Consider the following 26,390-nt stretch of genomic DNA (forward strand, 5'->3'; position numbering starts at 1 on the left):
TCCCTTTAGAAATTGGTGCTCGCCTATAATTTTAGCATCTGATACCCTATTATCGTCAATTTAATTAGTACAATAGCACGATTGATCCGACGCCTAGACTTTACAACATCCTGGGACATATCGCTACGGGTTAGAGGGAAGGGAAACATACGACTGTGGAATTCAGTCACAGAGAATGATGAGCATACTTCACTCGAGTCTATCGGAACTGATATGAATTTGGGGTGAAGATGTTGGTATAAAGACCCTGGGTTCATAGGCATGATCCAGCTAGTGTTCCTGTCACGGCAATCCTAAGCACAGGTCGATCGAAATTTTGAGGGAGCATGAATTTTAATTAATTTTTATCGTACTCTATTTTGATTCATGCAGGAACTGATGCCAAAGTCATTTAGTTCCGTCAGTCGTAGCCATATTGGCGGTCATTATAGCAGGGCGAAGCTTAGGCAGGGGGAGAGGTAGGCTCAGGGACGCCGGGAGGGCAGTGCCAGTGGTCGTCGTGAGGCTCGCAAGCCTCAGCAGGTGCAGCAGCGGCAGATGACGTAGCTGAAGCAGAGGGCTGCACTGGAGTGGCAGATGCGGAGGTGGTAGCGGAAGCAGTGCTGGTTGCAGCAGCGGTAGACTCCTCCTCGAGGGGAGTGTAAGTGCCAGGGCACCCAACACCAGGAACAACGATGTCGTGAGCATAAGCCTCGAGAGCAAAGTACTGAAGAGTGTCGCTGTTTCTCGCAGCGTACGTGGAGTTGTTCTCAGCGAGGGCGATGGTTCCAGGGTATTTCTCTTCCTCCTCGTCATTGTAGTGCTCGACAACACCCTCGCCAACTTGGGGAAGGTGGAGAAGACGATGGAGGAGATCAGAAGCCCAGAAGGTGTTGGTCGCACCGTTGGCAACGTCGTATCCGAGCATGCACATGGTCGAGAGAGGCCTACGGATCTCATAGGACAGGTCGCAGATGACTGTCTCCGAGGTTGCGTTGGAGCCGCGCCAATGACCAGCCCAGCCTGTTGTTGCTTAGTAACGATGATCTCTTGATAGTTGGAGGCAGTACATACCCTCTTGGTCGCAATTGCCATCAATGTTGTCACAACGGAAGAGGATGCCGGATTTGTCGCCATCGGCAATCTTGGTAAACCAGCCAATTGGCTCGCCAGTTGGTGCCTCGCCGAAATATTTCGTGTAGACCTCGGAGGAGTTACCATAGCGAAGGATGTGGTCGCGCGCGTGGCTGACGATGGTCAAGGTCTCTTCGAGACCCTTCTTGATCATGCTACGCTGAGTGGCATTGCAAGAAGCGTGAATAGGGAACTCGCGAACGGCACCCGCGTCCCAAGCGGTGGATGCAGGAGCAGCCTCCATGGTGTGAGTGACAGTGACGGTGGCCTGGCGAGGAGCAAGGGGTCCAGCCATGACAGCGGAAGCTCCAAGGAGCATAAGAACAGAGGCACGAGCAGCCATTGTGAGATTGACCTGAAGGACTGTGAAGAGGTCTTGAGGTTTGAGATCCGAACTGGTGTTCAGTGAGTGTCCCGAGAAGCTGGATGCTGGATGGAGGTACTTGCATACAAGCTGCAGGCCTCTTTATATTCTACCGGAATGGCATCTCACCACTGGCGACTGTTCCTCTCGGTGCTCATCTACCGACATCGACGCAGACCTGACCGCCGAGACTTGAAGAAAACGCCTCATGGCTGCAGCCGCAGGTACATCAACCGGTCTACTACCGGTCTATCACCCATACAGAGATCTGAATGCTACGCTGTACGGGTCTGGAGGCTGATCCGCATCTTGGCTTGACATAGAAAGCGAATAGTCAACCTTGGCATGGAGGTGCATGGGGGGCTGGATGACATGTCTTCGATCCGGAGCGTGGAATTATGGGTAACTAAGTACCATGATGGGCGCCCAATGAAGAGAAATTCTCAGATCCAAGGTACACATCGTCGGGAGGATTACCTGCGTTCGGGAAGACCGAGGACATGAACGTGGATGGTCGCTATGTCTCGGCACGAGCCTCCCACGCAGTATGTCATGTTGAACGTAAACAGAGATGCGAATTTGAAGAAGTTCGGGTAATCTTCTGCATGATCTGGCTTGTATGGACATGCTGTCCTGTATTGTTCGGCAGCTCTGGCCAGGCTGACTAAAAGCCGAGATACTACTATTTGTCCAAGGCTGAATGAGGCAATCAAGACTAAAACCGAAGTCTTGAAAAAAGAGATATGAGCGTCCGGATACACACCCGACTGTACGAAGTAGCGTTGGTGTTGAGCGCCGAAAAGCCGCCTCTTAGGTCATGGCTACAGTACGTCCCCAACATACGTCGCCAAGACTCCCGCCACGTTGAATAATGGCACTATCCCACTCACCTACCGCATACGTTAACGAGGCCGCCTACCTAAAAGCAACAACCCAGATTCACTGGCTCCTAATTCGATGTTTGCCCCGAGACAAGACTTGTGCCAAGGCAAACCATCCAGCAAGGTGCTCAATGCCAAGAATGCCCGTGGCACTTTCTGTGAAAGTACTGCAGACAAATGGATACCGAAGAGTTCTTCGCGGCTTCCTTGTGGGGTCGTCCTGCACCATCACCGTACATTCGTTCCGCTCCGCTGACACCAGGAAAAGCTTGAACGGAGTCGATATATCAAGGGCACTACGCTGGTATAATCTTGTCCAGCTTTACACCCGTCGGTTCGCTCGTGTGACATATTCGGTAGATTTTGATCATGTCTTCCATCATGCGTTCTACCCTCTCCGCTGCTGTCCTATGTCTCGCGGGCTCTGTGTTTGCGCAGACCCCTACTGTCACTGTCACACAAGCTGGCGTGACTACCACAGTATTCACTACCGGGACTCCCTCAATCACAGCGGTATCTGACTGCCATCCTCATAGCACTGTCCTGTACGTGTTCTTAAGTTTGCTCCTGGTTCCTATATCTTGGCGCTAACATGCAACAGCTGGTGCATGGTCGGCGAAGAAGAATACCAGGTATCCGGGCCTACCGCCACTGAAGAATTCCAATCGGAATATACCGGCTGCCACAACCATGGCTCAGAGACGTGAGTGACACAATCAACGTGAACGGCGGAATATTGACATGTTCAGATACTGCGTCGATGATGCTGGAGAAGATGTTCTGATCATGGTCGATGCTGCAGAATCAACAGACAGCTCCTCACACACTGAAGAAGAGTCACCTGTTGAGTCTGAGGCTGAGCCAGCTGGAAGCAAGGGACATTGCCACGACCACGCCGGTGTCGAGCACTGTGTTGGTGGAAGTGCTGAGGAAGTCAACTGCGATGCTCCTCAGCGCGATTACAATATCCCTTTACGAGTCGGCCTTCTCTTCGTCATCCTCTTCACTAGTGGACTTGGTGTTTTCACACCGGTTTTGACTAGGAGGTTCAACCTTATCGGCGCCAACAACATCATCTTCGTTGTCCTTAAGCAATTCGGAACCGGCATCGTCATTTCCACTGCCTTCGTCCACCTTTTCACACACGCCCAACTCATGTTTGCGAACCAATGTCTTGGTGTGTTGCAATACGAAGCCACTACCGCTGCTATATTCATGGCCGGACTGATGCTGTCGTTCCTGGTGGACTACCTTGGTGCGCGGTTCGTCCAGTGGCGTCAAGGCAAAATTGCGGCTCCCAATACCGAGGTCGCAACTGGTGGAGACAAATCTGGAAGTGCCTCCCCTTCTGCAGAACCCAGCCATGATTTTAACCGCAGCCATGGTCTTCCTCATGCTCACGGTCCCATGCGTGAGGCGACCCCTATGGAAGAGAAGATCAACGTCATGAATCTTGAGGCCGGTATCATCTTCCACTCCATTCTCATTGGTATCACGCTGGTCGTAGCGAGCGATGGTTTCTTCATCACTCTCTTTATTGTCATTCTCTTTCACCAGATGTTTGAAGGCATTGCGCTTGGTACCTGCATTGCGGAGCTGCCCAAGGCCGCAGCTGGTACAGCACAGAAGCTCCTCATGTGCGGTACTTTTGCGCTCATCACGCCTATCGGTATGGCCATCGGTATTGGTACCCTAGACCACTTCAACGGAAACGACCCTAGCACCATCATCGCTATCGGAACGCTCGATGCGCTTTCTGCAGGCATCTTGACATGGGTCGGTCTTGTAGAGATGTTGGCCAGAGACTGGATGCACGGAAAGTTGCTCAACGCGGGTGCGGTCAGAACTGTTTGCGCAATGTTCGCTTTGGTTTGCGGTCTTATCCTCATGAGTGTTCTAGGAAAATGGGCTTAGTTGAGCCGCTCTGGAGGGTTACAAGTCTGTAAGATGCTGAAGTGGTGATTTCATAGTTGTGCATTGGGAGGAGCGTGTTTGGCTTTTACTTAGACCTGGTTATAGTTTGGACTGTCACTTAGCTTATACCCTTCATGCTGGACTTATGGTAAAGAGCATTTATTCCAAGATGGAGCTCTTCATACTTTGCTTGCCAAAGCTGTCCCACACTTCTGCTTCCCATCCATCTGATCCTGACTTGTGGTCCAAGAGTATGCGATACTGCTCGCCGACGTATAGTGGGCTCATTGCGCGATACGCTATCGACTTGGGTACTGCTTCCGTATCCCCTTCCTTAGCCGTATCTCTCCAGAAATCTAGCATATTGATGAGGTTGAGCGGTCCGTGTACAACAGCATCTCTATGACCCTCAACCTCTCTACACGACTCAGGTAAGTAATGTATCTTGTGCGCATTAAACGTCAGGGCCGAGAAGCGAAACAATGAGGTAGGTGTTTGACAGAAATCTCTTTGATGTCGCGCAGTCGGTAGATCTTTCTCTTCTGGCTTTGGCGGTGCCTTCAGTGGATTCTCGGGTGTAAGCTCACGTTGAAAAACCCAGTTGCGGCGATCAGTTAGCGCAATACCATGATCATTCGAGAATGTCTTCTCAACCCCCACGAGCAACATTTCACCGCCATTCTTTAATGTTTTTGGCTCAGCACGTAGTAGTCTCGTTGTCTCTTTGACTTCTTGGCCCACTCTCAGTAGCGCGTTCCGGTCTTGTGCCCATGTCAACTCGCCGCCTGCCCACATTCGCCTTGTAAAAGGACTTAGCGGGTTCACAGTGCGGTCTGTACCATCAAGGCCCAACTCGGACTCAATAATTGAAGGCGTAAAATAGACGAGGTGGTAGCCAGGCGGGATCGGTGTGCCGGACGGTGGTGGGTTGAAAGAAGAGGGCGTGCGATTTAGTGTTATAGAGAGCAACTGGAATTGGTTCGCATCGAGTAGCTGTTTACGGATCGAAACAGGCCCGCTGTGAAAGCGTGTGAGGAGTTCGTTGCATGCTTCTGCTGCGGAAGCTTGGCGACGAGAGGAGGTTGTGGTAAACAGGCGACGAATTACACGGCTCATGATGTAGCTGTTCTTTTCACCCTGGGTATAGAGCTCCTTGTGTCTCAATTCAATAGGTGGATGCTACTGTGCGATGCGCGCTTGTTGACAACGAAGGAGGTGTTCGAAGATGCCGAGGGATAGCCGATATCGATAACGTCATCCTTCACGTAACATTTCTGGTAACCGACTTCGGCTTCTTCCAAACAAATCGAGCTCAAGCTTCGGCAAGATGTCCGAACCGCCACGGAAACGCGCAAAGCTGGCCTGCGTGACATGCAACGCGCGACGCGTCAAGTGTGATGTCACCGACCGACATCCTTGCAGCAACTGTGCAGCCGGCAACGTCGAGTGCGAAACGCGTGAATCGAGGCGTGGAAAGCATATTAGGAAGCCACGAGCGGAGACTGAAGTGCACAGCAAAACGTGAGTTGGACAAATGTATTTGAAGCGCCATACGACAAGTACTGATCCAACGAAGTCCACCAAGTGTGACAGCTATCAGCCCACAACGACACGAAGACGAGGTGGCTGCGTCGCACGTTCTGGCCTCATTATCCTCAAATTTCCACAGCCCTGTCAACACCCACACGCCCGCTTCTGGGGGCCAATATCACCTCCCGACCCCGTCGGCGCCGTCGGATCTCAACAGTGATCAGTCAAAAGCGGGCTCTGTCCATCAAGAAGATGCCGTCTTTCTTGGGGAATCCAGCTCCTTACGCTATGTGACGACAGGCGAGCCATCTGCAGCAGCAGCAGAGCGCCGACAGTCCTGCTTTCGGCATGCCGTCCCTAGTGCTGCAAGGGCCGAATCACTCGTGCCAGAATGGGAATCTGAACGACGTATTGCACGCAAAAAGGCTCTGCAAGCAGAAGGGGCCTTTTCTTTTCCTCCTGCTGAAGTCCGACTTGAGCTATTCCAGGCATACTTCAAATGGTTTCACCCGCACTTTCCAATCATAGACGAAGAAGAATTTTGGACCGAGTACCGAGAGTTCAATTTCTCCGCCTTATTACTACAAGCTATGATGTTCATCGGAGTTATCCACTGCGAGGAGTCGACGCTCTATCGTCTTGGATGGGGAAACCGTCATCGAGCGAAATGGTTTTTTTACATCAGGGCTAAGGATATCTATGATGCTACGTTCGAGACCAACAAGATCATCGTCATACAAGCTCTGTTTCTCATGAGCTTTTGGCGAGCCGGTGCATTATTGGAGAAGGACGCACGACATTGGCTAGGTACGGCTATCAGCCTCTCTGAGACAAGAGCACTACATCGGTCTGGAGGCGATACCGAAGAGAGTCTAACGAGGGTTAAAAGGAGGCTTTGGTGGGCTATCTATGTTCGTGAGCGGCAATGCGCATCTGCTCTAGGGCTACCGTGCCGCATACGCGACAAAGATTGCGATATCGAGCCGTTATCATCCGCCGATTTCACATCTGCTTTTGCTTCATCAACATCTGTCGAAGACCGTCATCGCTACACTGTCTACGCGATAAGCATGGTGCAGCTGGCGGTCTTCTTGGGCAGGGTGGTGGACGCTGGTTATCTACCGAAGCGCACGCTTGCGCCTGACGAAAGGATCAAGCTGCGCAATGAGCTTTATAAATGGAGACAAGACCTCCCGAGTGTGATGCAGTTGCAAACCGATGCCGGTGATCCGCCAAACTTTCAGGCCAGCATGCTCCATCTTGCATACAACAACCTACTTATTCTACTCCACCGCACCAGCTTCGTTCTGGACGAGAACAGCAACACAGCAACAGACGGAAATGTCGCGCTCCAGGCTGCAGCGCGTAATTCGCGTATAGTCGAGGATATGCTGCCTGGCGGCAACATTGGGCATGCTCAGATGCATGTCATCACCAATCTGTTCAACACACTCTGTATTCACGTTGTGAACTTCAGGCGCTCAAGCGGCATAAATCGCACCCTTGCTGAGCATCGAGCCAAACTATGTTTGTTGGGTTTGCAAGAACTCCAGAAGACGTGGGAGGTGACCAATTGGGTGTTACAATTGTTCTTTCAATACCTCGATAGAGAAACAGCTTCGAGGTTGGCTATGGAAGCGGATGATGGTGGTTCTTCGACTGCCACTGGCCAGTTCACCTCAGCCTGTACTACCACGCAACCGCCGTCGCAACACCAAGCTGCTGATAACGTTCCAACTCGTAGCACGCAATATCTCGACGCTCCTGCATCTTCCACCACTAGTCCCAAGCCCTGGTCGTGGACCTTGGATGAAGCCGACCAGTATCTCTTCACGCAGATCGAAAATGACTTTGCTTTTGGAGAGGGTGCCTTGCAACAATGGTGTCCCGAAGATTTGCTTTCCACGGAGTAAAACAATAGGCATACTTCGAGAATTTAATTCAAGACATAGTACATCAAGCAGCCTCAAAAGCATGACAGGTCATGGCTCATTATCTTCATTAGGGTACTTTAGCGCTAGGTATCTCCGTAGTCACGCATCTTCTTCTATCCTAACATTTAGTTGTAGACGGGTCCGCTTGGCGCATATCCAGTCAGCCTCTCACCATTCGAAGGTCGGAACTTCTCCTCCTTGAACCAAACATGTGCAGACTCAGCTAGCTTCTCAACCTCTGAGAAGGGAAACTCAGGCTTGGAATCAGACTTTGCGAGGAGGTCATAGATGCCTTGAGCGTAGTCGGGACCAATGTTGTAGACTTGTGCGAGGTACTTCTTCTACTTGGGCGTTAGCACGGGCCATTTGACTCGGAATAATGCGGGATGGCTTACCTGAATGTCGGCGTACTTGACAAATTTCAGCATGTTAAAAGTGTTGGTAATGGTGTGTTGCCTCTTCTCGGGCGACATGACCCTAGTCCACAGCTCCTTTGCCTGGTCGTACTCGCTCTTCTTGGCCTCATGCCAATAATGGCTCTTGCGGCTCATAATGTTGTCTGAGACCTGGTATGGTGCCTCGGCGACGTCAGGGCGGAACTTGTGTGCAAAGCTGTTGGGTACGTATTGCTTGTTTCCGGCGTGGTTGGCATCGACACGCATCTGGCCATCGAACTGCAAAGGCGAGAAGGATTTCGACATGAAGGGGCAGTTGACGGGAATCTGGTGCAGGTTCACACCGATTCTGTGGTATTGTGCATCGCGGTAGAAGAACATGCGGAACTGGAGCAATGGGTCGGGCGAGTCCTCAATACCAGGCACCATGCTGCCGGGCGAGAAAGCGGCTTGCTCGACATCGCGATGGAAGTTCTCTGGGTTCTTGTTTAGAACCAGACGACCAAACTCTTGCATAGGGAACTGCTTGCGCGGCCAGACCTTGGTCACATCGAAGGGGTCGAAGCCGAGCTTCTCGGGATCCGCATCCTGAGGCTCCATGACCTGAACCATGGCGGTCCATTCAATCTCTTCTCCATTCTCGATGGCTTCCCACAGGTCACGCTTGGAGTAGTCTGGGTCTTCACCACACATCTGTGTCGCTTCTCGCTGTGTGAACTGCTTCTGGCCGTGCTTGGCGATGAAGTGGTACTTGATGTAAACGAATTTGCCCTCCGCATTGACCCACTTGAAGGTGTGGCAGCCATAACCATGGTTGAAGCGCCATCCGACCGGCGTGCCATGGTCACTGAAGAACATGAGGCCTGCATGGTTACTCTCCGGGGTATTTGCTAGCAAATCGAATAGGGCATCGTAGTCTGGAAGGAAATTCCTCGGGTTACGGGCTTGCGATCGAATTACGTCTGGTCCCTGGATAGGATCGCGGCAGAAGAAGATGGGGAAGTTAAGACCGACGATGTCGTAGTTGCCCTCCATGGTATAGAACTTAATGGCGAAACCACGGGGGTTGCGGGCTTCATCAGGGTACTCACGGCCAACGGTGACAGTCGAGAATCGGACGAAGACAGGAGTCTTTTCACCTACGCTGGAGAGGAAGTTGGCTTTCTAGAAGAAATTTTCAGTATATTCCAGTCTGAGAGTGACTGTGGCAAACATACTGTGAGAGAATCAACCTTCTTGGTGCACTCAAAGTACCCAAACGCACCAGAACCACAAGGATGTACCATTCGCTCCAGGTTCTTGGAACGATTGAAAGTCTGTTGCTTCTGGAAAAGAAATACATCGCTCGCTACGGGTATGCCACCGATGGTCTTGCTGTGTGCTCTACAAGACGTTAGCGGAGATACCTCGGAGGCAATCGAGAGTTGAAAAGCTTACGGGTCGATCCATGGGATACCTTCATTGGAGGTAAAGTAAGGCCCATCATCCTCACGCTTTCCGCCTTGAACAGCACCAGAGATCTTTGCAGCTATATCGGCAGGTCCTTCATTGGCTGAGCCCATATGACTTTGCCTTGGCGCACGTTTCTCTCCAGCCATACTCTGGATACCCTGAGAGATGGCCTCGAGGGGATGTTGCATGGGGTCGTTTTGGGAGGCGTTTGCACCGGTCGACATGGCTGCGGTGAGTTTGCTAGGTAGAGACGTAGAGATTTCCATGGAGAAGCAACAGCGCGTGAGAGCTTAAGAGGGCACCACGGAGGCACACCATTGCCGCGTAAATGGAGCACGGGTGTTACCGCTGTTTGGACATATTGTCAGGGTGATGCGTCTCTGACGCGTATAGAGGAGGGGTAGCAGATGCCACGACTTCACGTGCAGGACAAGTGACAGCAGGAATGGTGATTTGAGGTTTAGTGTCTCCTGCATCCGGAGGCTGAAAGGGCTATACGCTGGGGACACTTTCCCTCTTAATCACGCATTTAGTGGGGATACCTTTTTTGAAAAGATAACACCAATACTTGGCCGCTCATTCGCAGCAGCATTTGCAGTCCGCGGGCGCTGTGGAGCACGGTGGGCATTACAGGTATGGGAATGTTGGACTTTTGCATGTTTCGGCATGATAGCAATCTGACGTTGCCAAGATTGGCCAGTGGGCAACGGTCCAATTTCCATGCATCATGAGTACGTCGCTCCGCGGAACCCCACTCCACCTTCCAGTATTATGGCTACTTTACTTTTGACACACGGTAAACGGGTACCTGTTCCCGGCCAATGATACAACAGATAATCGTCAGCGAGCACATTGTGTGACAAACTTCGCGCGCAGCTCGAGGAAGCAAACAACGCTTTGACGGTGCAGGAACGTGCCTCTGGCGAACGTGTGACGTATCGTGACCATTGCGATGTATAACAAAACCTGGCGAACACCTGCTCGAGGCATATCGCATTCTTCCCAATAACAATTCAGTTGTACTCTCCATCTTGCACCATCACAATGTTCGCTCCCCGTGCCATCGTATCACCACTTACCCGAGCCGCATTCAGGCCACAGACGATTCGCGTTGCTGCCAGGCCGGCCTACTTTCGCATTCAAGCTGCATTCAACTCAACAATATCAGAAGCCATAACACATGATCACCGCGAGCTAAAGACATACTACAATGAGATTGTCGATAACCCTGACGATATTGACCACATTACACGCTATGGCAACCAATTCACATGGGAGCTAGCCCGCCACTCTGTCGCCGAGGAACTTCTCGTATATCCAGCCATGGAGAAGTACATGGGAGAAAAGGGAAAGCAACACGCAGAGTCTGACCGGAAACAGCATCACGAGGTACGTGAACATGTCCCCAATTACAATTTGCACTCCGAGAACACATGCCTAAAAACAGCCACAATAGGTGAAAATCCTACTCAAGGAGTTCCAAAACATGGACCCAGCGTCCTCGACCTACATCCCCAAGTTGAAAGAGATTTGGTCCCTCCTCGAGCGCCACATTGCCGAAGAAGAGAAAGATGACCTACCTGCCCTCGAACAAGCCCTTTCCTCTGAGAAGAACCGCGGAAACTCCCAATCCTTGGCCAAGAACTTTGCTCGCACGAAAGCCTTTGTGCCATCAAGGAGCCATCCCAGTGCAGGAGAGAATCCGTATTTCGAGGGTCCGATGGGTATGTTGGCTGCGCCGATTGACCACATTGCGGATATCTTCCGCAAGTTTCCCGATGGCACTATTAGTCCGAATCCCAGCAAGAGTAAGTACCTCCGTACGCACTGAATCTGAAGCATATACTAATCTGATACGCCGATATTTAGAGTGAGGGTGAACAGCTGGATAGCCGACCTGTGAGCGGGAGTGTGAAGGGGTCTAAATGGAGCCCAATGTCTAACGTTGTCGTTTTGGTACTGGAAAAATGTGTAACAAACATCATGATGTGTAATCATAGCTTTGGTGCGATGTCACCTGTCAATGTATCAATTCTTCGATTCTTGTACATATCTCAACTCGATGATCAAGGTCTCGTGACACATTGTGCAAACGTCCTGTAAAGACAGTTTACAGAGAACGCTACAAGACCAACCGGCTCCATGAAGTTGTAGACATGATACTATTAGAGACAAATCCACCCCAGTTTGCTCAATAACTCTATATGTACATGCTATCGTAGCATCCGGTATCGTCAGACATCACACGGGAACCAACGTTTTGAAATAGTCATTTGAAGCTTTGCCATTCCCATAAGTGTTTTCACATGAAGAAGTGAATAAAAATATTGTACAAAAAGAAGGTCTGTCCTTCGCTCTTGACACGCCATACCATGCTACTACCTCGCTATGCGTAACGAAAGACATGAACGAACTTCCATCAACGCCCGCCCAAGCGCCACAAGTCTATCGTCAAAAGAGTGCCACGTACTTTCATAACCAATCCAGTACTCTGCGAATCCGACTTTTTGTATATGGTGCTATCAACGCCTTGCGCCGAAGAAAGGGGAGAATGCAGGATATCGTACTCCGGCGCACTGCGACTTCGGTGGTGATATCTCAAAGAGCAACGCCGGAGCGAAGGATCGAGGCCTGTGCTCTTCGGATGGGCAAAGAATGTGCCAACGTGCTCTTTGCTGTGTTTCTTTTTGGGGTTTCGATAGGTGAGGTCTGACACCATGTGCGATGACTTCGTCATCCTTGTTACTTCTCTTAGGACATGGCCTATTGGTCCCGTGGAAGTCATTCTTCTCTACAGCTCCATCATCATAAGCGCATGCGCCCGATTCTCGTATTGACCAACAACATGCGACGTCATGCGCCCAGCCACTCATTGTAATCACCTTCCGTCGTCGATCTCAACTTTCCTGGGCCTGTCGCGTTCACGCTCTCGCTCGCGGTCGTCGTAGTCGCTCTCGTCGTCATAGCGGCGACGTCGCTCACGGTCATGGTGACGACGGTCTCGGTCTCGGTCGCTGTCGCGGTCTTCGTCATCCCTATCGTCCTTGGAGCGGTGGCTTCGCCTGTCACGGTCGTCTCGATCGCGTCGGTCATGATCGTACTCCTCTTCTACAGCCTTGTTATTATGGTTCATGGACAGAACTTCATGTAGACTTACCTCTGCTCTCGCGAATCTTCTTGGTACGATCAGCGAGCTTCTGAATTTCTTCCTTGGTCAAGACACGCAGGACAATGACGCAGTCCATTCGCTCCTCAAAACGTTCCTTGGCTTGCTCTAGGGCTTCAGGGTTGACGAGGCGGCGATCAATCCTAGTCCATCGGGCTCCGACGGGAATGTCCTTGCCCTTTAGAGCGTCCTTGTGTGGTGCAACTCCCTCGCGGATGGGCTCAGGGTCCTCAGGGAACTTTTCAGTAGGCTTGCGAAGGATTCCCTTAACAGGCGCAACAGGTTCCTTGGGAGGTTCGACGATCTGTACGCTCTTACTTGTAGATTCCCTGTCAAGCGTCTCAGGCTCCTGTACCATGCCACCATCGTAGACGCTCATGGGGCGATCTCTGGGAGGAGATGCGCGAGAGCGGTCTTCAGGGCCTCGAGACCTGTCACGCTCATCCTTCTTGCTCCTTCGGCTCTTCTCGCGGTCAGAGTCGCTATCTCTGTCCCGAGTACTTCGGCTAGCACGTTCTGCTTCTTGTTGGACGCGTCGTCGGTATTCCTCGTCGGGGTCCAGAGTAGCTTCCTGGGGTGCTGGTTCCCTCCGGCGGTCGGCATCGCGGTCGACATAGTGACGCGGTCGCTCATCGCCGCTACCCTCAGAAGAAGGTGGCTTGCGAGACGGTACCGCGGGTACCTTCTCCCTGTCGTCGTCTTCGTATCGACGTTCGCGGGGCTTGCGCTCGGGCTCGATGGGAGGATAGTCGGGAGCTGCGATCTGTGCTGGAGCTGGAGCTGGGGCAGGAACGGGGACTGGGACAGCAGCTGGCGGTGGTTGCTGTGGCTGGAGGGAGTTGCGACGACCTTCAGACTTTCTCTCCCGTCGCTCGTCAGGCCGGTCTCGCCGGTCACGCTCATCGTATTCCTTCCGGCGCTCACGCTCTCGCTCCCCTGAGGAGTCTCGGTCACTACCACGGTCCTTGTCGCGGTTCTTTATGTAACCAGCGCCGGCCAGAGTAGCTGCCACACCAGCCACTGCGCCAGCCGCAGTCTGCACAAAGCTACCTTTCTCCTCAGATCGGCTTTCACGCTCACGCTCACGCTCACGAGGACGCTTGTCATAATCCTGGGGTGCACCGATATCCCTGTCACGAGAGGCGCGAGGATCGGGCATGCGTGCCTCAGCGCGCTCTGGCTGGTAGTAATGGCTGCTGGGCTCCTGTGGCCTGGGTCGAGGAGGCTCGGCCGGGGGGTATAGAGGCTGTCGGTCCAAAGCATGATGATCGTGTGCAAGGGTTGGGGGGCCTGGTGCAATGCCGAAGCCACGGGTAGTCACCTCACGGTCCTCAAAGGCAGTGCTGTGGCGCTTGTTCTCGACACCGCGGCTCTGGCGATCGTAGTCGTCGCGATAGGTGTCTCGACGGGGCTCTTGGTGGATAGCAGCAGGGGTGCGAGAATTGCGAGTGGAAGAGGATCGTCCAAGGCTTGTGTCTGGGTAGGGATCGTACTTGGGGATGTCGCGTGCCCTCTCGATGGACGATGACCTGCCGTGAGGGCGCGGAATGCTGTTGATCTTATCGAAGCCACGAGTAGATGGGGGAGGGCCGAGTTCGCGGGTAGAGGCACGAGCGGGGCGATCTGAGATCATGCTGGTGGGGCGAGAGCTACGTTCCAAGCTACCAGCACGTGGCCTTCGCCAGGCTGGCTCTGTGTCGCGGTACATGCTCGCTGGGTCGGTGTAGGAGTAGCCATCACTGTTGCTCAGGTCGGTAAGGCGCGAGGGGGGCTTGCTGCTGTCATGGTAGCTGCGGCCGCCACTTGTGAGACTGTAGCCCCGGTCTGCATGGTCCCGGTGGTGGTGGGAAGAAGGCTGGACCTCAGCTACGAGCTTAGTCAAATGGCTGGTGTCGTCAACGCTGTAGACCTTCTTGTGGCCTCGTGATGAAGCGCCTGGAGTGATGTATGTATCGGGCCCTTTGGCGTAGGAAGGGGTCAGGGGGCTCCGTGGGCGGTCGGTATGAGTGTGTGACGAGTAGGGTGTGCGGAGGGGCAGCGAGGTCTGCGGCAAGGCACTGGTACTCACGTTGGGGCGGGATAAATCGTTGGTGTTGCGTCGCGGGCGTCCCGTGTACGAGTCGTATTTGGCGGTGGTAGAGTGCGAGGTGTGCGAGGTGGTGGGCGTGTAGTAGGGCGTGTGGTGGGATGTGTGGGAAGTGTGGGAAGTTCCGAGGCGGTCGACACTGGAGCGTGGCGAGCTGGGACGGCCATAGCCCGAATAAGACGAGGAGTAGTAGGGGTCGGAGAAGGTGCCTGTCGACGACCTGGCGGGGTTGGAGTAGCGGCTCCCTCGCGGGGACGAGGGGCGGTTGTAGCGCGTGTCCATGCCGCCTGAGAGAGTGACGGTCTTGACGTGGAGGGGAGCGGATTTGGCGGCAGTTTTGGCGGCGGGCGTGGTGGACAAGGAGTTTCGACGTGGGGGAAGGGGCGGCGCAACGGTGCTAGAATAAGTATTGTGCTTCCTCAGGCCAGGCGGCTTAGTGGGGAGGAGAACGCTGCCCAACATCGTGTCAGCCCAGTGGTCGGTTTCAGAAGTTGGGAAAGAGAGCAAATGGCACAAACGAAAGGGAATTAGAAATTAGGCCTGGCGAAGAGGCAGAACAAAGTCGCAGCTCGACGTACATAAGGGCGTTTCAACACCGGACGACAGCCGGTGGGCACAGCCAAGTTGGCTCGACGACTAGCAGCGCGAACAGGTTGGCCGATGGTTGTAGGATGCAGGATACGCCCAAGGTCCCTGGCCACGGTGGTGACAGGGGGCGGGGGTGAGGGCACGGTGTAAAATCAACGTGATATTTGCAGGTGGCTCCCAGGGTGTGCCCAGCAGGATACTATGGACTGTGTGGTGGGGACCGCGAGGCAGCGAATGAGGCGGACAAGTGCGGTGGGGAGGAGCAACGGCCGACGGGGCAGCAGTTGTTGGAGCGTCGATGGGGTGCAGCGCTGGACTCAAGATGGACAGTAAGGATAGACAGCGAGGAGGGTGAGGATTCGGTCGGGTACAGAGCGTGCGCATCAAGCCGCCCACCTGGTTTCGAGGTTACGTGGAGAGAGTCAGATTGCACTATGTCATCGCCCTCGCTTGGACCCGCGCAACCCTGCAGCACGCAGCCACTTAGCATGAGCCCTGGCTCGTGGCTCAGAAACAGGGTCCGCTTGCTGCTCTGCATTTTTGGCTTTTTCGCTAGTCGCAGGAGAGATTTACTAGCAACAGCTAAAACAGGTCCTAGCTACATGCAACTCTCTGCATGGCTCCGAGCAGTTACCACGTTCCCACACTCACGCTTCACTCTGCTGCCACTTGCACGTCAGCACGTTGGTATCCGCACGCACACTCCGACCTGTCAATAACGTCGCCCCGCTGCCTAGCATTCTCTCTAGCTGCTACAGACGCCTTCCGCCGCCCAACTGACCCCGCTTAGGCAGGATAGCCCTGTGCTACCCAACTTGACCGCCAGGACTGCCCATGGCCTCGTGACTCGTCCGGTGCGACTGCCCTGGGCGGGCCGACTCAAGCAACCCGTTCCGTTCACGATCTTCGCTGTATGAACACGTCGTACAGATCCTGATGCGCACTGTAGTTTGATCGTTGCCATCGATTGGTCTGGAAACATGGCATAGACACGGAGCCGTCACATCATGACTTCGGCATTTCTCAGCTACCGAAACACTTCTCGCGGTACTAATCCGCCGGACGCGCCGCAACGTAAGCTCTGAACATTGGCCACCTGTTGCTTTTTGCCTTCGCCTCCTCTCTCCGATGCTCTACACATCCTCGATCTGCTCCACCCTCGCAGCCTTGCCAACGCCGCTTTTGGTCGAGTCGGCATCGTCCGTCGCGTGATGATGTCTGAGCTGCTTCGCCCGCGACTTGCTTGGGATGGTATCCTGAATACAACCCCTGATAATGCTGCCCTCGAACAACTCTCCCACAGACTCCAACCGCACCCCCTTGGTTTCAGGCACACAGAACACCGTCCAGATACCCATGACAATGCATAGCGACCCGAACAGAAGAAACGTTCCGTACGTAATATTGTCCAGCATCAAGGGCGTAATCTTTGCGATTACAAAGTTAAAGAGCCATTGCGTCATCAGCGAGCCCGCCATGAGCAGAGACCGCACGTGGTTGGGACTGCACTCGGACGCCAGCACAAACGGGATCGGGCCCCAGCCGAATGAATAGAAGACAACAAAGAGATAGACGCAGATGATGGCAAAGATTGCGTTGCCATCAAGTTCGCCTGTGGGTGGGTGGACTGCTTGGTTGACACCAATGTAGTACATCGCAAACGCTTGGCCAATCGATCCGAGGATCAACGACCATTTGCGTCCCAGCTGCTCAGTAAATGCCATCAGGCCAATCGCTGTCACGACGATCTTGACGATACCATAAATTCCAGTTGCCTAGTTGCAGGTTAGCTCGTGATGCATGCATGCACTCTTTACACTCTACTTACGAATAGTCCGGACGAGGGACCAGTAAGGCCAATTTGCTTGAAGATCTGAGGAGCATAGTAGTTGATCGAGTTTGTTCCCGTCCACTGTTGCCAGAACATGAGAATGACAACAAAGCTCGAGCGGTACAGCATCTTCTTGTTCGAGCAGGCAGCCTTGAGTTGAGCAACCATCGGCATCTTCTCGTGACCGTTGAAGTCTGCGATAATCTCATCCAACTCCTGTGTTACCTCTGGGTCTTCGACGCTCTTGCCGCGGACATGAGCCAGAGCTTTAGCGGCTTGGCTTAGCTTGTTTTTCTCTACAAGCCAGCGCGGAGACTCGTTCATGAAGAGCATGCCTACAAGCAGGAAAGCGCCAGGGAGCATCTGCAGGGCAAATGGCACGCGCCATTTAGTCGAGTCCGTAGGGCTAGTAATGTCGAGGGAGATGCCGTAGTTGACGAAAAAGGACAGACAAATACCAGTCACGTTGAAAAGTTGCTGCTCCACGTCAGTCGACTGATGCAATCAAGCGGTGTAGACAACACATACCATGCACCCAATGCAGCGTCCTCGGATCGCCCTGGGCGCGTTTTCTCCAATGTACGTGGGGACGACGGCTGAAATCAAGCCAACGCCGAAACCACCAATCACACGTCCAACGTAGAGCTGGGCAAGGCTTGTTGTACCAATCCCGCACAGGGTCTGAATCAAAGATCCAATGATGAAGATGATATCCGCCGTGATGAGCGCCCATTTACGGCCAAAGGTGTCGGAAACGTAGAAACTGGCCATGGCGCCGAAGAAACATCCTGCCTGGAGAACAGAAACGATGTTTCCCTGTAGATTGGCAAAGTTTTTGCTTTCCTTGTCGAGGTTGAATGAGTGCTGGAATGCATCCATTGTCAAGACACCTGCAATGCGGTTAGCGACGGTCAGTTCATATGCACGTGCAGCAACACACCTCCGATGAGACCTGTGTCCCAACCAAACAGCATTCCACCAAAGGATGCCACAGCGGTGAGCAGGTAGGCTCGACGATACGTCTTGATGTCGGCCCACACCTCGGACATGTTGAGCTTCGCCATGATGGCAACGTGGATCAGATGTCGCAGAGAAGATGCACAGGCGAATGCGATGTGATGCGACACGACGAACGTTCAAAGTCGGTGATGTCGATCAACCAAACATTGCGGCAAACATCCGAATATATATCGTCAGTTTATCCTGCCTCGCAGAGCCTAGTTAGCGAACCCCGACCAAAACCCGCTGGCAAAAGGCGACCAGTTGCCTTGGCTGTCGGCATAGTGCAACGCGACGTCGGGGATATGACGTGGGGATTCGTTCGTGGGGACTCCAGACGTGCCAGTTACAGGCGGAGAGCCCCATAGCTAGTGGGTCGGCATAGCGGATGGTAATTATCCCTCCATTCAAACGCCGTCGCCGTTATTGTGTTGAGACTTTTGTATGCTTCCTTCGTCTGCAGTATCTATGGAGACGAGTCAAAGGTTTGCATGGCCAAGAAACAGAATGAATCGCTGGCTGTACAGTGCGGATGCAGCGTCTGCAGGAATGTGTGTGAAATGGATGCCCAGGGGGCGAAGATGCCGGGTGGCAGGCTAGGCACTTGCTTAGCGCTCCTTGTGCATCAGCTTATTTTGTGCATGTGAACACCACAACAGCAGCCGGCATTGTCTTGGATATGCGATGCACTACAATACAAAGACCGACTCGACCTTCAACTCACGCTGTTTGCCTTGTTCTCCACATTCCGTTCAAAGACCGACCCCAGATTCTTCATCTCCGCATCTTGCCTCCGCACGGGAGCTAGGCGATTGGAATTGCGATAGGCTTCTCATTGGCCTAGCGACCAAGTATCCATATGCCGAAGCCAGCTCTTCAGCTCCGACACTACTTGCCGTGGTCTCCACAAGCCGACATACGATCGTTAAAACAGTTATAAAAGCAGTATCAGTAGCACTCTAGATGGTCGCGAAAAGATCACTCAAGTGCAACAAAGTAGACCCATGGGGTGATAGGCAGGCTACAGGCGTGCTGATATTGTTATTCTCTTCATTACTCGGGTTGAAATACAAGTGTCTCTAATCATGAAGTAGGATCCGTCAATCATCAACTATAGGTTCGCTTTGCTCTTCTGTTCAGGTACTTGCGTCAACAGCTTGTCGCTCTTGATAGCCGACTTCAAGTTGTCCAAAACCAGTATCTCCATGTCGCGCTGGGAATAGTTAGCTTTTACTCACTCTCACTTCACTCGACAGAGCGGCTTACCTGGGTTTCGTATGTAGCCGTTCCAACATGAGGCAGCAATACCGCATTCTCGCATTCCAGTAGCCCTGGATGGATCTTCGGCTCCTCCTCAAACACATCCAGCCCACATGTCCAGACCTTGCCGCTCTTCAGCGCGTCGACCAAAGCTGCCTCATCAATCAATGCACCTCTTGCAGTGTTCACAATGATCACACCATCCTTCATCGCGTTGAATTGTTCCTTGCCAATGATGTGTGTGGTAGAAGGGTTGAGCGCCAAGTTCAGGCTGAGGACATCGGATGTCTTGAGTAGCTCATCAAAAGTCACGTACTTTGCACCGTTCTCTTCGCTCGCCGGTAGCTGGTGACGGTTGTGGTATTGTATCTTCATGCCGAATGCTTTTGCGCGATGTGCGACTGCTGAGCCAATGCCACCCATGCCTAGGATACCGAGTGTCTTGTTCTTGGGGTCGTGACCGAGGGAGAAGTTGCCGCGCCACTTGCCTGCCAGGAGCGTCAGTTTTGATTCAATGAATGGTAAGCTTACAAACCATTGTTTACTGCCATGTAGGACTGCTTGATGTTTCGGAGCGCGCCCAGCATGAGCCAGATGGCAACATCTGCAGTCGCGTCGTTAACCGCTATCGGTGTGCTTGATACGGAGATTCCTCTCTCTGTGCAGGCCGCGACGTCGATGTTGTTGTATCCCGCGCCGTTGTGGCAGACATACTTCAAACTCTTAGGCAGAGCATCAAGCAACTCCGCGTTGAAGTCTCCGGTAATTGGATTCGAGTCGTTGCTTCGGTAAAGGGCGTATACACCGTCGAATTTCCCACTCTTGCACTTTGAGAGGAAGTCTTCGCGGTTGCCATCGGAGTACTCGTGCAGCTTCGAGGCTACCTCTGAACATTGCTGCCATTCTTTCTGGGCATGTGACAATTTGCCGATGAGAAGTGCTGCTCGTTGCGACATGGTAAATGTATGTTTGTGAGAGTGGTGACGATGTAATCGAATACTTTGAGAGGATGGAGGGGTCAAGGAGAAGGAGTGGCCGGGTAATGTTGTCTTGAGCGCAGCGGCATTTGGTAACCTTTTATTGCGCGCTGCCCAGATCCACTGCCCCGACCGGTCTATTTCGGACCGAGCTTTGTACTATGGAGATTTCAAGCGTGGTAATTTACCTCGCTCAATTGACAGCATGGCAGTTTGCTATTTCAAGGCGTTTAAGAACTGTGTTACTACTAACATCATGCGTCGCGATGATGCAACCCCACCATCACGGCCTCGGCTGCCCCGCCATCGTCATTTCCCAGGTTAAATAAAAGCTCCCAATCACCAAACACTGCCAGCTAAACAGAACTACATCCAGAGCACATACAGGATCTACTCTTTCCCCCCGGAATCACATGTTGTTTTCATAGGCTCGTTCAGCTTTGCAGGTCAGAAAAGAGCCCGAACCCGTATCTTCGGCATCTGACGCCCAAGACCATATCAAAGTTCAAACGCCGACAAATCACGTGAGCACGCTAACCTCAAACCCACCGATCATGACCGAAGGATGTAAGCGTCGTCTCGGCGCATCGGCGATCCATCATCTCCCGAGTCGAAACAGATGCAGCTTCCAGACTCACACCGAACGCCTTCCAGTACGTTAGGCAGCAAGGCAGGCATGGACATGCGCTGCCTACTTCAGCCTGGCTGCAAGCGAGGAGCAGAAACTCACGAAACAGGAGATGCGTGTATGCGTGTAACTCTGTTGGAGCGCCTAATGGGCGAGCACTTCAATCCTTAGTGAGCATATAAGCTCACCTCGTTCCATTATAATGTAGTATTCAAGTTCATTGGCAGTAATTCATATCTTACACCCGGAAAACACTCATCACAAACTGAACATTGAACATGGAGCTCAAGCACGTAGCAATTCTCGGGGTATGTCTACTTACCTATCTGAACTATCCTTCATCCCAGTGTACCCAGACGACCTGCGAGCCGTTCAGAGTTAACGTTAGCGCAAAAACAGGCAGGAGGAAACGTGGGCAACACCGTTATCACCGAACTCCTCAAAGACGGAGCCCGATTTACCATCACAGCCATCACGCGCTCAACATCGTCTTACACACCACCTTCTACAGCCATCACCCACCGCACTGTAGATTACACCTCCTTCTCCTCTCTACAAGCCGCGTTTCAGGGCCAAGACGCAGTAGTGAACTGCGTCACGGGCGGTGCTACGCACTACGAACCATCCAAGCTCGTCATCGACGCTGCGGTTGCTGCAGGCGTCAAATTCTTCTTCGCCAATGAATTTGTTGGAGATATCACACGCAAGGAATTTACAAGATTGCCGGAAGCTTTTGTAGGCTCCAAGTGTAGGATCCGGGAGTATCTAGAGGAATTGGGGAGGGAAAAGAAGATGGCTTGGTCCAGCTTGAATGGAGGGCCGTTTTTCGATATGTGTAGGTTTTCCTCTGGGCATAGAGGCCTTGCTTTTCGTAAGAATAATACTGACCTATCTACCACAGGGCTCATGAAGGGACCCGCAGGCTTCGGTAAGTCATCCTATCCATCTATCTAACTCACTAGTCCAATCAACTCACCTCCCGTACCAGACATACCCAACCAGCATGCTCGTATCTATGGTACTGGAAACGAACCCTTATACTGGACCCCCCTTTCAACAATCGGCCTCGCAGCTGGCAACATGCTCCGCAACCCTCTTCCTATCGTCAACCGGCCCATTCTCATCTGTCCCTTCCCCCACCTCACGCAAAACATGCTGCTGCGCACCCTGGAAAAGCTTCTTGATACGTCATTCAGCGTTGAGCATGTTAATGTGGAGAAGATTCACCGGCATGCATTAGTCGTGCTGGAGAATTGGAAGGAAGGTGGTGAGCAAGAAGCGGGAAAAGCGCAAATGGGCAAAGCGGTGAAGGGATTAGCGATATCTAACCAGTTCTATGGAGGCGAGGACGATGTGAAACATCTTGGCCAGGTTGTCCAGAATGAGGTTGTTGGTGTAAAAACCATGCAGGTGGAGGACGCAGTAAGGGATGCGCTGGAGCACTATGGGAAAGAGTGCCAAGTTGTCCAGGGTATGTTCAATGTGGAGGCTTGCGACATCTAAACTGTACACTGCTGTTAGCATGTCGTTCAGGCTTGTGATATCATCAGCATTTCTGTGCTAGAGACGGAGACAATAAAGTGGGATGATATCTATTAGGATTAGGAGCAAAACTAAATCTCGTAGAGAAAGCCTTCGCATACTATGTTGTATACTTTTTTATGTTTTACAGGCGTATAGTGAGACTGCTGGTGCTGATTGATCAGCAATGCCGCTATCTATCCATTCATCGCTTGGAGTGACCGCTATCAAGCAACCCATGTCCGCATCTCTTTTACACTATGCTTCTGTACGTACGCAACGCACAACTCGAATTAGCTACCACCGTACCCGTGCCCTTGATAACCGCCTTGATCTCCGCTCGGGCCTCGCTGCTGTCCCAGATCGGGGTCCTCAAGCGCCGCCGGATCCCATTCCCATTGATCGAAAGTCGCCTCGTAAGGATTTCCATAGAATAAGTTCAGTGGCTGGCCGAAGTCCATTAACCCAGCGTTAGGATCGTTCAGGTATTCACTTCCGGAGACATCGTTGGAGTAGAAGTTGCCTGTGTTGGATTGCGAGTAAAAGTCGTTGCTATTGGATGGATCAGCGGTTGGCCATATGACACCCGACTGTTGCAATGCAAAAGGTTGACTGTACGACTGATATTGCTGCTGCATCTCTAGGGTCGTGTCTTGTGCATCGTGTTGTTGTTGATGCTGATCAGTCGGCTGTGGCTGAGGTAGTTGCCGATGGGCCGCTTCTTGTTTGCTCTGCTTGTTCAACACTCTAGCCACAGCATTGTAGGCGCTCTCGCTGATTGCGTCGACAGATTTCATCGAACTTAGCCATCGTATAAGCTTGTCGACGCAGGATGTGACATGTGATTTTTCGACCGTCAAGTGGACACCGTCCAGCGACAGCTCAAGAAGTAGGACCGTAAGGGCTTGCATGACTGCGCATAGTGATTAGCCACGTCGATTACTATAGGATCGGACAGACTTACTCATATGGACAGCACACCACCACGGACCGTTCTCGTAATACCATGCAGGGTTTGGGGGATCTGGCAATATGGAGGTGATATCCAAGGCTGCGCCTATGCAGGCCTCCGCGGTTTTCTGGTTGAACCGAATCGACTCTTCGCTCTGCCCCTTTATGCGCAAATCCAGCCGACATAGACAGGGCCGAGTGATGCAGATCTTAGCGTTGTGGTAGTATAGATACAGTAGCAGCTGCTCTCGACTCAGATCGTGCCCTGACGTAGCGGCTGCTGCTGCAGCTGGACCTCGAGATAGAGAACGCAAAGCCCAGGCTTCCAATTCGTCAGATAGTGAAGCGATCCCCTTCTGGGCAGCCTTCCAAGACTTGGCAGACTTCTGCGCGGAGTATAGACCAGACAGGATTTTGTCCATAAGAATGTCGAGCCTAACGTAGGCTACATCGAATGGATCCACACTCGCATTGGGTACGGTTCCACTGGCAGAAGATTCGGAGACCCGACTTACTGCAGAAGATATCGGTGTTTCACGTAATGGTGTCTCCATTTCAGTTCCTTTCGCGCCCGGTGGCGGTACTGTACAGTCTATGGCATTTACAGTGCGAGGACGTCCTGTTATTGAAGTAAGGACACATTCAATCGAATAGAGCGACCACCAAATCCGGACTAGATCCTTCCTCCTCTCAGGAGACATGGAAGGATCTTCGTGTCTAAGGTGCAGACCCGCAGCTTGTGCATGGCGGATAGCGATACCGATCATGTACCAAGCTCTATAACCTCATCGTCAGCACGCGCACATGTCGCATAGCTGACTGGGTCTTGATGCGCACCCTAAAGGTATTCGCTGTATGTTACATTGTCATTTGTTATTACAAAAAAAGGCGAATACCTTGAGGGTGAGTTCTGCTGTGTGGTTGTAGCGAGACGTACCTGCTGACATGTCCAATCGTCAGATAGTACAGAGAGAGAAGCCCGAACGCCTAGATTTATATCAGAGCTTTTCGTTATGATTTCAAGAGGAGCCTACCTGTATCGTTGTCTGATCCGGTTGGGCGACTAAGGTATTGATGGACTGGAGCTGCAAAAGATGCACTGCTCTCCACATATACACTAGATGGTCGTGGTCGTCGGCCCGCCACTCTGCACCGATGAGATGTGAGTAGCGTGCACCGATGGCGAAAACGAGGTTCATAACAGCTTTCCACTTTGGACATACGACCAATGTAGCACTATTTTGATTTCTCGTGAAAAACACGTGTAGCTGATGTTCGAAAATGTCACCTAAGATTGGGAATGTGCTATGTACGACCGCTTTATAGTACTCGAAAAGACGATCGGCCGTATCAGCAGAAGGTATGACATGTGGGTCACCAATATCGATGTCGATGTTGGATTTGTCAAGATAGAAGTAGTAGCCGAGGAACTGGTCGTTGTCGGGAGATTGCCGGTTGTCGCCGTGCTGTTGACGCCCACGAAGTGCTTTAGCACGCTGATTGAAAGCATCTCCCTCGGCCCCAGGCGGCCCATATGGCAAATCAGAGGACTCGCGTTCGGGATGTTCGATCTTGCTTTCAAGGGCTCGGAGCCATTGGACTTGCGAGTTGCGCCCCATGTAGCCCGTGTTATCTGCGTCTTCGGTGCGCAAAATGTCCTCTTGGACAAAATCTAGGTCTTCGTTGGAGCCGACAGAAGCGGAGACGTGAGCTTCTCCGCCCTCTGCAGAGGTGGTACTTCGAGCGTCGTCATTGGCATGAGATGATGAAGCTCTCCTTGCCCGCTTACCACGTGATAGCGCAGGAGTTGGTGGAGGAGGAGGCGTGTCATCTTCGAAGGATGCCAATGTTTCCTCAATCCTTTTCTGGCTCGCCTCGTCGAGCTGGCTGCTGAGATCGAGCAAGAGCTCGGTCAATGCGTGCGATTTACGCTGCGCTCTTTTACTTGTCAGACAAAAAGGTAGAGCAGATAGGCAATGACATGGACAGACCCTTTGAGGCGGTCCTTGCGCTCTAGATCATAATGACAGCTATGGTGGTGCTTGTCACAATTGTCACAACGCGGACGAGCACCAGAGCATTTGATCTCTGGGTGTGGTCAGCAAGCCGGAGCTGAGCGAGATGTAGACAAGAGTTCAGGCCCACTTCGTTTGCGACACTGAGTGCACTAGCGGAAATCAGTCCCGGCCCAATCGAAATAGTCAAAGGCTTTTACTTACGGCTTTGCTCACGACTTCGCTGCGGGCTCGAGGGGTTCGTGTAGACGGCGGGATCTGATAATTCTGGCCAGGTATTCTCGGGATAGCCACCTTTGGCTCCCGGGAGTTGGAGCCCTCGGGCGGGTAGCGGCTGTGGTTCATTTCCTCTGCTTGCAGTTATGGTGTTGTGAGAGGAGATGGAGAGCACGTGCAAGACACCAACGTCGCGACCTGGCTCAGGTCGCGCACGGACACGGTATCAGCCTGATGGAACAAGAGAAGAACTAGGGAGATGTGTCGTGGTGACGGAACGGAGCATTGCAGTGCCAGACGTCTCTATGCGGCGACATATATGGGACTGCTGGGTAGTTTTCGGGTCGAGGAAGGCGCTGATTAGGTGCGGGCCTTTAGGCCGTGGGCTACCCAGCGGCAAGATGGCGACGTCATGTTGTGTACAAGTAGGCAGGCTCGTAGGCGAGAGAATATAACTCTCAGAGCGCTGGACCACACCACATATAACAACAGATTGCAGAGCGCAAAGCCACTCGTGTCTGGCAGGCGAGCCACTGTCCATGGATTGGAACTTACCCCTCATCAGTCCT

The 26,390-nt window shown here is 52.6% G+C and overlaps 11 protein-coding genes across 11 annotated transcripts; 4 read left to right on the plus strand and 7 right to left on the minus strand.

Annotated features, from left to right (window-relative positions):
* Positions 1-442: 442 nt before the first annotated feature.
* Positions 443-1,456, minus strand: CC77DRAFT_944358 (zincin; the record flags this gene model as incomplete). The annotated part of the gene is made up of 2 exons (XM_018534966.1): positions 443-1,002; positions 1,054-1,456. The coding sequence occupies 2 exons, from the start codon at positions 1,454-1,456 to the stop codon at positions 443-445; spliced, it is 963 nt and encodes a 320-aa protein (XP_018381891.1).
* Positions 1,457-2,543: 1,087 nt separating this feature from the next.
* CC77DRAFT_1023835 (Zip-domain-containing protein) lies at positions 2,544-4,465 on the plus strand. Its single transcript, XM_018525741.1, has 3 exons — positions 2,544-2,903; positions 2,960-3,061; positions 3,108-4,465. Exons 1-3 carry the CDS (start codon positions 2,728-2,730, stop codon positions 4,270-4,272), a joined length of 1,443 nt encoding a protein of 480 aa, XP_018381892.1. The 5' UTR covers positions 2,544-2,727; the 3' UTR covers positions 4,273-4,465.
* On the minus strand, positions 4,432-5,388 carry CC77DRAFT_996854 (hypothetical protein; the record flags this gene model as incomplete). The annotated part of the gene is made up of 1 exon (XM_018536491.1): positions 4,432-5,388. The coding sequence occupies one exon, from the start codon at positions 5,386-5,388 to the stop codon at positions 4,432-4,434; it is 957 nt and encodes a 318-aa protein (XP_018381893.1).
* A 211-nt stretch (positions 5,389-5,599) lies between these two features.
* CC77DRAFT_1077674 (hypothetical protein) lies at positions 5,600-8,065 on the plus strand (the record flags this gene model as incomplete). Its single annotated transcript, XM_018529265.1, has 2 exons — positions 5,600-5,793; positions 5,819-8,065. 2 exons carry the CDS (start codon positions 5,600-5,602, stop codon positions 7,713-7,715), a joined length of 2,091 nt encoding a protein of 696 aa, XP_018381894.1. The 3' UTR covers positions 7,716-8,065.
* CC77DRAFT_1023836 (heme-dependent catalase) lies at positions 7,783-10,043 on the minus strand. The gene is made up of 4 exons (XM_018525742.1): positions 9,569-10,043; positions 9,349-9,514; positions 8,132-9,295; positions 7,783-8,077 (listed from the first exon to the last, which is right to left on the minus strand). Exons 1-4 carry the CDS (start codon positions 9,847-9,849, stop codon positions 7,862-7,864), a joined length of 1,827 nt encoding a protein of 608 aa, XP_018381895.1. The 5' UTR covers positions 9,850-10,043; the 3' UTR covers positions 7,783-7,861.
* A 442-nt stretch (positions 10,044-10,485) lies between these two features.
* CC77DRAFT_1023838 (hypothetical protein) lies at positions 10,486-11,629 on the plus strand. The gene is made up of 3 exons (XM_018525743.1): positions 10,486-10,972; positions 11,040-11,391; positions 11,453-11,629. Exons 1-3 carry the CDS (start codon positions 10,628-10,630, stop codon positions 11,455-11,457), a joined length of 702 nt encoding a protein of 233 aa, XP_018381896.1. The 5' UTR covers positions 10,486-10,627; the 3' UTR covers positions 11,458-11,629.
* Positions 11,630-12,378: 749 nt separating this feature from the next.
* Positions 12,379-15,297, minus strand: CC77DRAFT_1077682 (hypothetical protein; the record flags this gene model as incomplete). Its single annotated transcript, XM_018529266.1, has 2 exons — positions 12,379-12,691; positions 12,741-15,297. The coding sequence occupies 2 exons, from the start codon at positions 15,295-15,297 to the stop codon at positions 12,462-12,464; spliced, it is 2,787 nt and encodes a 928-aa protein (XP_018381897.1). The 3' UTR covers positions 12,379-12,461.
* A 1,087-nt stretch (positions 15,298-16,384) lies between these two features.
* CC77DRAFT_377810 (MFS quinate transporter-like protein QutD) lies at positions 16,385-18,627 on the minus strand. Its single transcript, XM_018531426.1, has 4 exons — positions 18,195-18,627; positions 17,783-18,144; positions 17,252-17,731; positions 16,385-17,198 (listed from the first exon to the last, which is right to left on the minus strand). Exons 1-4 carry the CDS (start codon positions 18,316-18,318, stop codon positions 16,557-16,559), a joined length of 1,608 nt encoding a protein of 535 aa, XP_018381898.1. The 5' UTR covers positions 18,319-18,627; the 3' UTR covers positions 16,385-16,556.
* A 637-nt stretch (positions 18,628-19,264) lies between these two features.
* CC77DRAFT_1023842 (hypothetical protein) lies at positions 19,265-20,957 on the minus strand. Its single transcript, XM_018525744.1, has 3 exons — positions 20,049-20,957; positions 19,520-20,001; positions 19,265-19,466 (listed from the first exon to the last, which is right to left on the minus strand). The coding sequence occupies exons 1-3, from the start codon at positions 20,467-20,469 to the stop codon at positions 19,365-19,367; spliced, it is 1,005 nt and encodes a 334-aa protein (XP_018381899.1). The 5' UTR covers positions 20,470-20,957; the 3' UTR covers positions 19,265-19,364.
* A 180-nt stretch (positions 20,958-21,137) lies between these two features.
* On the plus strand, positions 21,138-22,724 carry CC77DRAFT_377794 (isoflavone reductase family protein). Its single transcript, XM_018531425.1, has 4 exons — positions 21,138-21,426; positions 21,518-21,953; positions 22,020-22,046; positions 22,107-22,724. Exons 1-4 carry the CDS (start codon positions 21,397-21,399, stop codon positions 22,619-22,621), a joined length of 1,008 nt encoding a protein of 335 aa, XP_018381900.1. The 5' UTR covers positions 21,138-21,396; the 3' UTR covers positions 22,622-22,724.
* On the minus strand, positions 22,701-26,339 carry CC77DRAFT_1098100 (hypothetical protein). The gene is made up of 7 exons (XM_018529929.1): positions 25,810-26,339; positions 25,736-25,757; positions 25,582-25,678; positions 24,625-25,528; positions 24,528-24,577; positions 23,604-24,367; positions 22,701-23,552 (listed from the first exon to the last, which is right to left on the minus strand). The coding sequence occupies exons 1-7, from the start codon at positions 25,948-25,950 to the stop codon at positions 22,933-22,935; spliced, it is 2,598 nt and encodes an 865-aa protein (XP_018381901.1). The 5' UTR covers positions 25,951-26,339; the 3' UTR covers positions 22,701-22,932.
* Between the last annotated feature and the right edge of the window lie 51 nt (positions 26,340-26,390).

Source organism: Alternaria alternata (genome assembly GCF_001642055.1).
Source record: "Alternaria alternata strain SRC1lrK2f unplaced genomic scaffold CC77scaffold_21, whole genome shotgun sequence".
NCBI classification, from domain to species: domain Eukaryota; kingdom Fungi; phylum Ascomycota; class Dothideomycetes; order Pleosporales; family Pleosporaceae; genus Alternaria; species Alternaria alternata.